Genomic DNA, 12,171 nt, shown 5'->3' on the forward strand with positions numbered 1-12,171 from the left:
AGCCTGTGGCTTGGGCTCCACGGAGGTATCCATGGTGGTGTGCAGGACAGTGTTGGGATCTCTGCTAAGTATGATATGCAGCTCTTTGTAAAAGTGGCCCGTCTGTGGCTCGGCACCGGATCAACTGTTGGCCTCCCTGGCCTTTGATATGCCTGCCGCAATTTCTTTGCTTTCACACGACACTGCTGCTGCATCCCCCTTCTGCATCCCCCAGGCAATCTGCTTATAGATATCCATGTTTCTATGGCTGGTCCAGAGCGTCTTTTCCCCACAGGCCCAGGAGATCCAGTACCTCCTTTCTGTTCTAAGCTGGAGTGCATCTGGAGCATGTAGCCAGCATGATCAGCTGGGGAGTTGCACACAACAAAAGAGAGCTGCTAGGTGTGCTTGCCAAGCTGGACAATCAGGGAAAGACATTTCAAAAATTCATGGAGCTTTAAAGGGGAGGGAGGCCTTCCAGTCTCCGTGATCCCTGGGCAGTGGAATTCACAATTGTGACCAGAACTCTCAGTGTCGGGCATTGTGGGACAGCTGCTGGAGGACTGTTAGGGTCAACATAAGTAATGCAGTGTCTACACTCACACTGAATTGACATCAGTACATCGACCATGGCTCAATGCTGCTCAGGGAGGAGGTGTTACTGCATCACTGTAACGGGGCATTTACATTGGTGGGAGACAAGCTCAAGTCTAGACACATACACAAATAGGTCAACGCATGGTGGCTTACATCAGCTTCACTTTATAGTGAGACCAGACCTTAGACTAAATTTCTAGGGGCAAGGACTGTGTCTTTTTATATGTTTGTACATTGCTAAGCACACTGATAATACTTAAAAAGAAAAGGAGTACTTGTGGCACCTTAGAGACTAACCAATTTATTTGAGCATGAGCTCACGAAAGCTCATGCTCAAATAAATTGGTTAGTCTCTAAGGTGCCACAAGTACTCCTTTTCTTTTTGCGAATACAGACTAACACGGCTGTTCCTCTGAAACCTGATAATACTTAATGTATAATGAATAATAATCCCCCTGGCCTCACTGTTTCAGTTTGGGACTGTCCATGGCTGAGGGCCTAATCCCCTGTCCTGGTGCTGGTCTGTAACTGCAAATACCAGCTTGATGCTCTAAATGCCTGTTCTGTGGAAACTGCCTGCTGACTGTTCCTTTCCTGCCCAGGTCACCTAATCCTTGATGAAGATTTAGAGCGTTCTACCTTCATTCTCAGCACGGGCCCCATTAGGCCCTCAGAAATCCTGACTGTAGTCTTCACCAGCAGCCAGGAGCTGTCGACCCTGACAGACGGTGCGCTCCACATTGCGTTCCCCTCCATCCTCACACCCCTCGTGGTGGCTGTCCCGGAAAATGCGAGTGAGCCGGGAGGCTTGTGTGACGACAGGTTGGCCCTATGGTGATTTTCATGGCTTTCTCGGAGTCTGTGCCATAGTGGGGGCTGAGGGGGTTATGGAAGGGGAGGGAAAGCAGAGGGCTATAAGGAGGGGATAAGGAGCATTGGATGGTTCTGTGGTCACCTCATTCCTGAGGAGATTCCCAGAATGCACCTTAACTTCACCAAACCTGAACACAGAGTCTCACGCTAGAGGGTTTGCCCAGGTCTTCCCAGTTGTGGATTCCCACATTCTTCTGTTGCTTGCTCACAGGGGGGCAGACCAGGAATTACCTGACAGGTAAATGCGGGAGGATGTTGGGGTTTAGGAAGGCGCTTCATTTTCCCTCCCTGATGAACTGTGGATCTCCACTGGCCTGAGGTGGCAGTAAAGTCCCCATGGCCTGCCTGAGATACCCAGTTGTGCACTGAAGTCTGGTGCACATCCCAGGCTATCATCAGAGGAACGTGTTAATCTCCCAGCTTCTGGAATGCCCAGGAGTGCATGGCAAGAGCTCTCTGCGCTGATAGGGAGAGAGGCTGCTGTGGATACAGGGTCTCTGCAGGCTGCTCAGCACTGCAGAGGCTAACGTTCCCCAGCAGGCCAAGCCCACCCCTAGCGGGTGCTTTGCAGTCAGCTCATGACTGACTTGTCTTTTGTTTCAGTCCCACTAGCTGCTTTGGAGCTACTGGCCTGCGAAGTGAACAGTCATTCATTGTGCCTCCCGAGAGCACAGACATCTTCAGGGGCCAGGCCTACAATCCTTTCCCCTATGAATTCTCCTTTGAGCTGCTGGTCAAGGGGCCCTGCTTGCTGGCAGGTATGAGGGAAATGTTTCTCTGTCGGCTTATTTTTCTCTCTGTTTTGGTGCGTCATCAATGCTCATGGAAGTGAAGTGTCAATAGAGCTGGACAGAGTGTGGGCAACAGCTGGCCAAGCCTCCCCCTGACAGCCCATCTAGTGTCCCTCAATCCCCACCCACAGTCCCCCCCCTGCTATTCCAGCCCTGGGATAACAGACACACACAGCTCATTTCATGTCCCTCTATCCTGACCCACCACAGCCTGCTATTCCAGCCCTCAGCTCCTTAGATCTATCGCTTACTGATCCTACCCGTCACCTACCAAGGCTCAAACGGGGTTGCAGAGTGTGACAAAGGCCCAAAATTAAGAGCACCAAAAAATTACTATTCCATTGCGGTTATGGGATTCATTCCCTTAGTGTAAATGGCTCTCTCTGTTAACTCAGATTCATGAGTCTGTTTTTGATGGAAAGTTTCCAACAATAAAAGCTGGGGGGGGACATGTAGGTAACTCTGGGACTAAAATGAGAGATGTCCCATGAAACAAAGGCTATCTGATGATGCACCTCATTCCTGAAGACATTTCCTTTTGGTATTTAAGGGAAAAGCTACTTTCTGTCCCTCCGTCCAATCCCTTCTCCAGACCTGCTCCTTCTGCCTCCCTCCATCATTGAGCCTCATTTTGCTCCAGCTGCTGAACAATAAAACAAAAGGGTTGGGGAGCTGAACTCACATGATGTGATCCCACCATAGCCAAGGAACCTCCTGACCTTCTCTCATGTTAACCTGGTCCGTCCAACCCGCCCCAACGTCCTTGTCTGATTTTATCTCTCCCTGGGACATGCCATCTCTGATTAAGCTTCTCAAGGCAGAGAGTAGATTATGACTATAAATGCCAAGCTGTGAACCAGTGGCATTCTCGCCGTGCTCCAATACACTCAACACAAACTTGAGAGAGGGAAAACCCATCCCAAGCTGCCTCCCCAGGGCACTCACTTAAGACAAAAGCACCCATAGATACCTCTGGCCAAAGGGCTACTGCCACTTCCATTATATCCAGCAGGAATCAATTAACATGTCCTATGGTGTCCCGGTACCTTATAACCAGGAGGGTCAGCTGAAGAACCCAACCACCCTGTTAAATAAGTACACCATTAATAATAGAATGAGAGCTCTTGGGTGAGTCAGGGAATGCAGGAAGGATCAAAGGGTATCTGAGGCAGGCCAATAGATGAGCCAGTCCACTTACTCCTGCCCCCAAATGCCATTGCACATCATGGATTTATGGGATAGCTGGCTGAGACCAGTCAACTCACTTCACCTGGGGTGGAGTCTTAGCTGCTACCACTTAGACCCAGCAGTAAAAGCCTAGCTCTTTATTGCTTAGCCAATATCCTCCTCCACTCAGAGAAATGAAAGTGAGGAATGGCTGTGGGGAGAAGGGATGTGATGGGGATGAATTGCACAGAGACTGGAGTGTGTGCCTGAGAGGTTAGGGGAATTGATCCCATTAGTGTTGGCTCAAGGCCCATCTGTCTCTGAGGTGCTGCACTCCGGCCTCACTGTGCATCGATCTGGAGAAAATGTCTGTTGGTGCTGAGTGGTTTATAGGCCCCTCTCTGGTAGGAGGGGGAGGTATGCCAGAAAGAGAAATGTCAAGGGGTCCCAGCTGCACTGTGAGCATCCCCACCATCCTTTTTAGACCTTGAAGAGGCTCTTCTCTGCCTCCCCTGAACTACTGCCTCTGGGGGTGGGGATGTTGGCACTGAGCACTGGTGCGAATATTACACTGGGTGGTAACTAGCCAGTGGCAGTTTCAGTGGAGGCCATGCTCTGGTGAGTGTCTGTGTGTGGGGTGGCATAAGGGTGAGCAGGAAGGGATGCTCAGGGAAGAATGAGAGCTCTTAAAGTCTATGAGTCTATGTGTGACAGTGAAAGGAGGCTGATGGGAAGTCCTGAGGGGGAAGGATAATTTTGCCCCTCTGCCAAGCAATACCAGATTTTCAGGGCCTTGCCAAGTGGGATGGACAGAGGGCTCTCAGCAGATAGCCTGTGGCTTTCTTCTATACTGTCCCTTATGCGCAGAGCCCCTTTTCTTCCGCTTCCACCCTCTCCTCCTTCAGTCTCTCCTCAAAACTCGCTTCCTCCTTCTGCGAGGCCTCCAAACCTTAACCTTCCCTCTTAGCAAATGTGTTTAACCCCGTGCCCCTGTGTGAGTGTAAGTGCTTGTGCTCATGGCTGTGTGTGTGTGAGCGTGTGTGTTTGCATGCACTTGTGTAAGCATACATGTGTGTGTGTGCACATCTGTGTGCATGCATGAATGCTTGTCTCTGTGTGTGAGCACATGTGCATGCATGGCTCTATGTGTGCGTTGCACCTGTGTTTGAATGTGCCTGTGTGTGTGTATGTGTTGGTATAAATACTCCTGTGTATGGAAGCATGGGTGTGTGCACATTTGTGTGTGAGTACTTGCATATGAATGAAGTTCTGGAACAGTCTTCCATGGGGAGCAGTGGAGGCAACAAACCTAACTGGTTTCAAGACTGAGCTTGATGGGTTTATGGAGGGGATTGCCTACCATGGCATATGGCCCATCCGCGACTGCTAGTAGCAAATACTCCCTCTGGCCGGAGATGGACCCTAAATGGGAGGGCTCTGAGTTACTACAGAGAATTCTTTCCCAGGTGTCTGGCTGGTGGATCTTGCCCACATGCTCAAGTTCAAACTGATTGGCAGATTTGTGGCTGCAAAGGAATTTTCCCCCAGGTCAGATTGGCAGAGACCTTGGGTTTTTTTTTTGCCTTCCTTTGTAGTGTAGGGCACGGGTCACTTGCTGATTTGAACTAGAGTAAATGGTGGATTCTCTGTAACTTGAAGTCTTTAAATCATGATTTGAGACTTCAGTAATTCAGCCAGAGGTTATGGGTCTAGTATAGACAGGGGCGTGCACAAGAGGGGGCAAGCAGGGGCACATGTGCCCCGAATAATCAGCAGGGGCACAGAACTACTCTAGGGTTAAGGTGGGGAGAGCCAGCTCCTCGAGGAGAGAGCCAGCTTCTCCAGTTCCAGGGACATTGGGGGCAGGGAGAGATAGAACGTGCCCCTCCAAAAGTGGTCAAATTTTTATTCCTGAGCATACCTCTGAGTACAGGATTGGGTGGGTGAGGTTCTGTGGCCAGCAATGTGCAGGAGGTCAGACTAGGTGATCACAATGGTCCCTTTTGGTCTTAAAGTCTATGAGTCTATGTGTGACAGTGAAAGGAGGCTGATGGGAAGTCCTGAGGGGGAAGGATAATTTTGCCCCTCTGCCAAGCAATACCAGATTTTCAGGGCCTTGCATAATGATGTTAGCCAAACATAACATTTCTGCAGAGAAGGACCTAGGGGTGACAGTGGACGAGAAGCTGGATATGAGTCAACAGTGTGCCCTTGTTGCCAAGAAGGCCAATGGCATTTTGGGGCGTATAAGAAGGGGCATTGCCAGCAGATCAAGGGACGTGATCCTCCCCCTCTATTCGACACTGGTGAGGCCTCATCTGGAGTACTGTGTCCAGTTTTGGGCCCCACACTACAAGAAGGATGTGGAGAAATTGGAGAGAGTCCAGCGAAGGGCAACAAAAATGATTAGGGGTCTGGAACACATGACTTATGAGGAGAGGCTGAGAGAACTGGGATTGTTTAGTCTATGGAAGAGAAGAATGAGGGAGGATTTGATAGCTGCTTTTAACTACCTGAAAGGTGGATACAAAGAGGATGGATCTAGACTATTCTCAGTGATAGCAGATGACAGGACAAGGAGTAATGGTCTCAAGTTGCAGTGGGGGAGATTTAGGTTGGATATTAGGAAAAACTTTTTCACTAGGAGGGTGGTGAAACACTGGAATGCGTTACCTAGGGAGGTGGTGGAATCCCCTTCCTTAGAAGTTTTTAAGGTCAGGCTTGACAAAGCCCTGGCTGGGATGATTTAGTTGGGATTGGTCCTGCTCTGGGCAGGGGGTTGGACTAGATGGCCTCCAGAGGTCCCTTCCAACTCTGTTATTCTATGATAACCCCCAAGTATGAATGTGCCTGAGTGTGTGTGTATGTGTTGGAGGCTAGTAAATGAGAAAATTCTGTCCATTTCAGTTTGACAGACCCTTCCTCCCTCTCATGGTATGGATCTGTTTTATTTTAGCAGAGCTGGTAGCGTGGCATGGAGTTAAGGTTGCATAAACTTTCCATTATAAGACCCTGTTTTCAGTTGCTTATAACTTTGCCAGACTTTAAGTATTTGGGCTGAAATTTTCCATACCAGATGTCTGCCTCAGCCTGAGTTGTTTTGAAACATTTCTGCTGAAATGGTTTGCCTGTTTCCAAGAGTGAGATTAGGGGAAAATACATTGTCCAGACCAAAAATGCAGCCTTAATTTGGCCTCTTTTGCATATGCATTGTGGTACAGTCTTTAATCACATGATCACATACTACAGCTTCATTCACTGCCACAGAATGGACAGTGCTTTGGGAATGAATCAGGGTTGGCTGTAGTCTGTCGGACCCCTGCCTCGTTTGTTGCAGAAGTAGGAAGTTGAGTAGTGGATGAGGCAGGGGACTGCAGGACGAGAAAGGATGGTCTCATGGTTAAGGCAACTGAATGTCTCCCTGGAGAACTGGATTCTATCCCTGCGTCTGCCCCTGAGTTCCTAGGTGATTCTGGGAAAGTCACTTAAACCAAAATGTTCATGGTTGGCCACTAAATGTGTGTTGCTCCTTTTCTGGATGCCCAGCGTGAGACATCTATGGCCAGATGTGTAGAGTGCTCAGAATGGCAGCTGTAGACTGTTGGAGCTGTGCTGTGCTTTGAACATATAAAGTCCTGGTACTCTGGAAAATCAGGCCACAGGTGTCTCACATTGGGCCCCCCAAAGTAGTGGACACTTGACAATTTTAGCCTTAATTGTTCTGTGCCTCAATTCCCCATCTGTAGAAAGAGCATGATAATAGCACCTATTCCCACAGGTGTGTTGTGAAGATAAATTCAAGAAAGATTGTGCAGCCCTCAGATACAAAGGTGAGAGCATCATAAAAACTCTCAGGAGAGAATGAGCAGTTTTGAATTCAGGGCAGGGTTTGAATGGTATGGAGTAAATAAGGTCTGGGGCAAATCACTGAATGGTGGGATAAAAAATATTGAATAATTTCTCATTTACTCAATGAGGCAGAGGTCCTGTGGAAAAAATCATATGTGATCATGCAATTAAAGATTGTATCATAATGCATGTGCACAAGGGGGCTGAATTCAGATTGCAAAGGCAACCTGAGTTCTGACACTTCCTAACTTTTCAGTGCTTGACTTCGCAACCTTAGTGTTCTTTTAGCATAGATTTTGGATGTAATTATTATCTATTTGCAGTTACTCCAGATATCTCTGTAAGTCTTCTGCGGAGGAGGAACAGCAGGGTCTAGGGGAGAGAAAGAATTGGCATAACAGGCCACAAGTATTCAAAAAAATAAAAAAGGCACCCAGCTGATGCAACAGGGACTTAGATTATGTTTGCCCTGCAAAAAAAAAAATCTGCAGCAACAATTCTCAGCTGCGGTCTGCAGACTCAGGCTCACTGCTATGGTGCTAAAAACAGCAGTGTAGACGTTCCCACTGGGCTGGAGCTTGGTCTCCGAAACCTAGCAAGGGGGATGGGTCTTAGAGCCTGAGCTCCAGCCCAAGTGGCAACATCTATGCTATGCTGCTATTTTTAGCACCGTAGCTCAAGCCCGAGTCTGTATACCCAGGTGCTGAGACTTGCCATCACAGGGTTGACATACCCTAAGTGCCTTGGGATGATGTCTGGATATAAAAGCCACAATGATGATCCAGAGCTGAGACTAGATGATTTAGGCCCAGATTTTTAAAGGTATTTAGGCGTTTCTGTGCATCAGTGTTGCGACATCTACCTGATATAGGTGCCTAAATCCCATCAACAGTCAATGTGATTTTGTCTCCTAAATGCCTTTTGAAAATGAAATTTAGGCTCCTAAATTGGTTAGGTGTTACAACACTGAGTGCAGCAATGCCTGAGTACCTTTAAAAACAGCAAATCATGGGCCTTACCCCTATCTCCCTAAGCCCCTTAGTAACTGTAACTTCTGCTTCTTATTCTTCCTCTGCCCTGCAGGCTTGGAGAGCCCATCACATGCCCTACGGGCTGATGCAAATCCCTATGCCAACTCTGCCTCCACCATTTGTGTTACCTTGGCAGAGGGTCACCAATGTGACAGGAGTTTGGAGATTATCTTGTACCCCTGTGGTAAGAGGAACAAGTGAACCAACATTACACTGGGAGCATGTTTTTAACTTGGAGTCCACAGTTAGGGTAAAGGAAGCACTGCAGGGAAAATTCAGGAGGCACTGACTCTGGGAGCTCAAGGCCTCTCCTAGCAGGAGCGCTAGCTGTGGGAAGCTCCTGGTTACTACAGTTCAAGACTCTTCCAGCTGGTGGTGCTGTGGAGAAGGGAGCAGGCATGCTAAGCATGGGGAAGCTCTCCATTGTTTAATTCTCTGCCTCTCCTAGCCGGGGGTGCTGCCAGTGGAGTAAACCCCAATTCTCTTACATGGAGTCATATTTAGTATTTCAGAGGCTTTTTCCATTCACCAGTCCTAGAAGATTGTGTCAGGGGCCCATTCTGTTCTGCAGCCCACTTCAAAAGGGAGAGGGCCCAGCTCCCCTCCCAGCACCTCACTTCCCAATTGCTGGGTCCTCATGACTCTAAGTTCTGAGGAGCACCAGGAAGTGTCCCAGGGCCATAGGATGGGAGCTACTGACTTCTCTGATGTTTGTCCTTTTGCCCAGAGCCCCATTGCCCTCACCTGGTCATTGAGGAAGGTGCCATGACTTACCAGGAGTATGAGGCACACATCAGGAGTCGTCGGGATTACGTGCGAATCGCCAAGAAGGACAGTGATCGGGAGAGACAGGTGACCAGCCTTGGAGGGTCTTCAGCAGGGTGGTCCTGGAGGGGGAGGTGTCCCAGCCAGTTAGAGGACTGGGATGGGAGAAGGTCTGGGAGAAGTCTGAGACTCGGAGGAAACAGCTGTCCTGGGCGAGGATGTGTGAGGCTCAAGGGGAAGTGCCTGTGGAAGGGGGATGTGAGGCTTGAGGATCCCACCCCACTCCCATCTCTCTCTCGTGCTCACAGGTGGCCTTCGTTCAGAAGCGATTCCACAAAGACATCTTCCACAACCCGGTCCTGATGCTGAACTTCTGCCCTGAGGTGGGCAGTGTGCCTACTGACCTCCAGACGGTCACCCGGGAAATCCTCTTCCTCATCGACCAGAGCGGCAGCATGAGTGGCCCCAACATCATCAGGATCAAGGTCAGGGGGAAAAGGGCCCAGCTTGGGGACAGGCGGCATAAGATGCACCTAGGGGAAGAAAGCCAGGAACAAGCAGTGGCCAGGATGGCTCCAAGTCCTCAGGGTGAATCACTGATGTGTCTCAAATCTTCCCATTAGGGGTGAGGTGAGAGGGAGGAAACATTAGGTCGCCCTGAGCCCTCAAGATTCCTTTCCTCCTTCTCAGTGGGGCCTGATGGCACAGAGACTGTGTTAATCCCCTTGGTTGATCAGCTACTTAACAGGCAGGCTGGCTACCTCTGTTCCCTGTGCTGCTGCATTTGAGGTCAACTGAGGGACTTGCTAACAATCCCTGGATTTGAATGTTGTGGGGAGGGGCCAGGTCATGCCATTTGCTTTGGAGGAGACAGACTGCAATTTGCTTTCTCACTGAGTCCACCAGAGCCTGAGTCTGCTGACCATCTGGGCAGGGTGTAAGTCCCATCTCTCTTCTCATGCTTTTGCTTGGGGTTGCGGGGAGGGACATGATATCCTGGAGGGGCAAGACTCCTTAGTTACTTCTGAAAATACTTTGGCCAATGCGGAGAGACTTTAGAGATTAGAATGGAAGGAAGACAGACAGACATCACAGACTGATCTGTATTAGAAACAGAGAGGGGAGGAGGTAGCTGAACAATGTGCAGGGTCAGTCCATGCTGCAGGGAAAAGACAAAGCAGATTGAGGCTGTTAATAAGAAGGGCTTTTAAAGAAACGGTTGGGGGAAGGGAAGGATAGAGACATTAGAAAATGAGGAGGGGATGACATCAGTGCTGACTCAGATGTTTGAGGTTCTGAGCTGCTCAAAAAAAATTGTCTTAAATTAATAAAGCAAAGAGGTTTGGGACACGCAGGCCAAATCCATCTCCCTCCTCTGAGAGCCCCTGGGCCATGGAACCAATATGACTTTGTACAGTATGAACAGGTTTAGGGGCAGAGGACCTGCAGTAGGTGAGTGAAGTCCTCTGCACAGCAGAGGGGTGGGGAGGGAGATGTGGATGAGCTGGAGGTGGGACCAGTGGATCTGCCACTGTGTGGATCCTCTCATCTCCTTCCTCCTGTGGGGGTGAGGCTGTGTGAATGCCCTGCATAGGCTACTGCAGCAACTGAGCTGAAAGGTCTTTGCAGAATGGCTCCCCAGCTTCTCTGCAGCCGAAGGAAATACTCCTTCACACTTTCCCTACACATCTCCACAGCCCAGCTGTTCAGGCTGGATTTGCTGCATAGGGAATAGTGAAGACCTATTGATAAAACCAGGTGAGGGAATACTTGGAAAATGTGACCATATAAAGATTAGCTAGTCTGGATGGCCCAGACCCCAGGGCATTAGGGGAATAAACTGACAAATCCATTTGATTGCTGAACTGTTTCTATAAAGTCTTGGAGAACTGGAAAGATATGAGAGGACTGGAGAAAAATAAATGTGGTACCAGTCGTTAAAAACTGACAGAGAATGATCCTGACAATTACTGTCCTGTATGTCCCTTCTAGAATAATGGGATGGATACTCTGAGAATGCTGTTTATAGAGTAAGAGGACCATGAGCAATAAGGGGCTGTACAGAATAAATCACGTCAAGCAAATTTGATTGCTCTTTCTAACAGAACAGTAGAATCAGTGAATGAAAGGAACATGGCAGTTTTTACTGAGAGAGACTTTAGGAAAGAAAACATTTGATTGTGCCCCATGAAATGGTGCTTGAAACATTCATTCTGATTGGCTTGGATAGGCGCACTGGTACCTGGGTTGAAAACTGAGAGACTGGCAAATGGCAATGGGTAGAGCTGTGAGGAGGTTTCTAGTGGGGACTGTAGGGATTGTTGCCAGGACCTGTCTGAGTTAACTTGTTAATAGTGTTACTTGTAGGCAGTGGTGTTTGTAGCTTTGTCGGTCCCAGGATATTTGAGAGACAAGGTGGGTGAGGTAATATCTTTTATCTAATTTCTGTTGGTGAGAGAGAGACGCTTTTGAGCTTACACACAGCTCTCACCAACAGAAGTGGGTCCAATAAAAGATATTACCTCCCCCACCTTGTCTCTCTAATAGTGGTACTTAGCATTTGCATAGCGTTTCACGTATTTAAGGTACAGTGTAAACATGAGCTAATTAATCCTCTTCATCGTTTTTATGTAATGATCTGAAAGCATGTTAAGGAAGTTCACAGGTGAGACTAACTGAAGAGGTGATACAAGCACCAGTGAGGGCAGGAAGACGATACAAAGAAACCTAAAGAGATTAGAAAAATGGGCTGTAAATACACTGAGATTCGTCATGGGAAAACACAGCTATCCCATCCGGGGAGAGGGGCTGAAACAGGAACAGGATGTGATCGCCTTGTCCGGGACATCCTGGACTCCTTGGCCTGTATCGAACGTGTGTGTAAATATATAGGGGCAGATCAGCTCCATCAGTCCATAGCTCCACAGTAATTCAATGGCTGAAGTAGCCTGTGAAGAAGCAGGGCACTTAAGCAGCTGAAGATATGCCCTGTAGGCTTTAACCAGAAATACACCCACATCCTAGGATCATTGTCATTGCCTGACCCTCTGATCCCAGCACCCCCCCCACAGCCTTCCAGTGGCTCCCCTTCTCCACTGCATCAAATCCAAGCTTCTTGT

General features: G+C 48.7%; 1 protein-coding gene across 9 annotated transcripts in view; it reads left to right on the forward strand.

Moving 5' to 3' along the window:
- The window catches only part of VWA5B2 (von Willebrand factor A domain containing 5B2), a 68,664-nt gene that overhangs the window by 39,818 nt on the left and 16,675 nt on the right, over positions 1 to 12,171 (forward strand). For 6 of the 9 annotated variants that reach the window (XM_048862853.2, XM_075132075.1, XM_075132079.1 and 3 more), the window contains exons 4-8: positions 1,179 to 1,410; positions 2,053 to 2,207; positions 8,340 to 8,471; positions 9,015 to 9,139; positions 9,361 to 9,537. In XM_048862853.2, coding sequence (XP_048718810.2) covers positions 1,179 to 1,410; positions 2,053 to 2,207; positions 8,340 to 8,471; positions 9,015 to 9,139; positions 9,361 to 9,537 — 821 coding nt within the window. Of the gene's footprint in view, positions 1 to 1,178; positions 1,411 to 2,052; positions 2,208 to 7,185; positions 7,238 to 8,339; positions 8,472 to 9,014; positions 9,140 to 9,360; positions 9,538 to 12,171 lie in introns of those variants that run through there. The other 3 variants (XM_075132080.1, XM_075132081.1, XM_075132078.1) reach the window with 3 other exon arrangements.

Source organism: Caretta caretta, chromosome 9 (genome assembly GCF_965140235.1).
Source record: "Caretta caretta isolate rCarCar2 chromosome 9, rCarCar1.hap1, whole genome shotgun sequence".
NCBI classification, from domain to species: Eukaryota; Metazoa; Chordata; order Testudines; family Cheloniidae; genus Caretta; species Caretta caretta.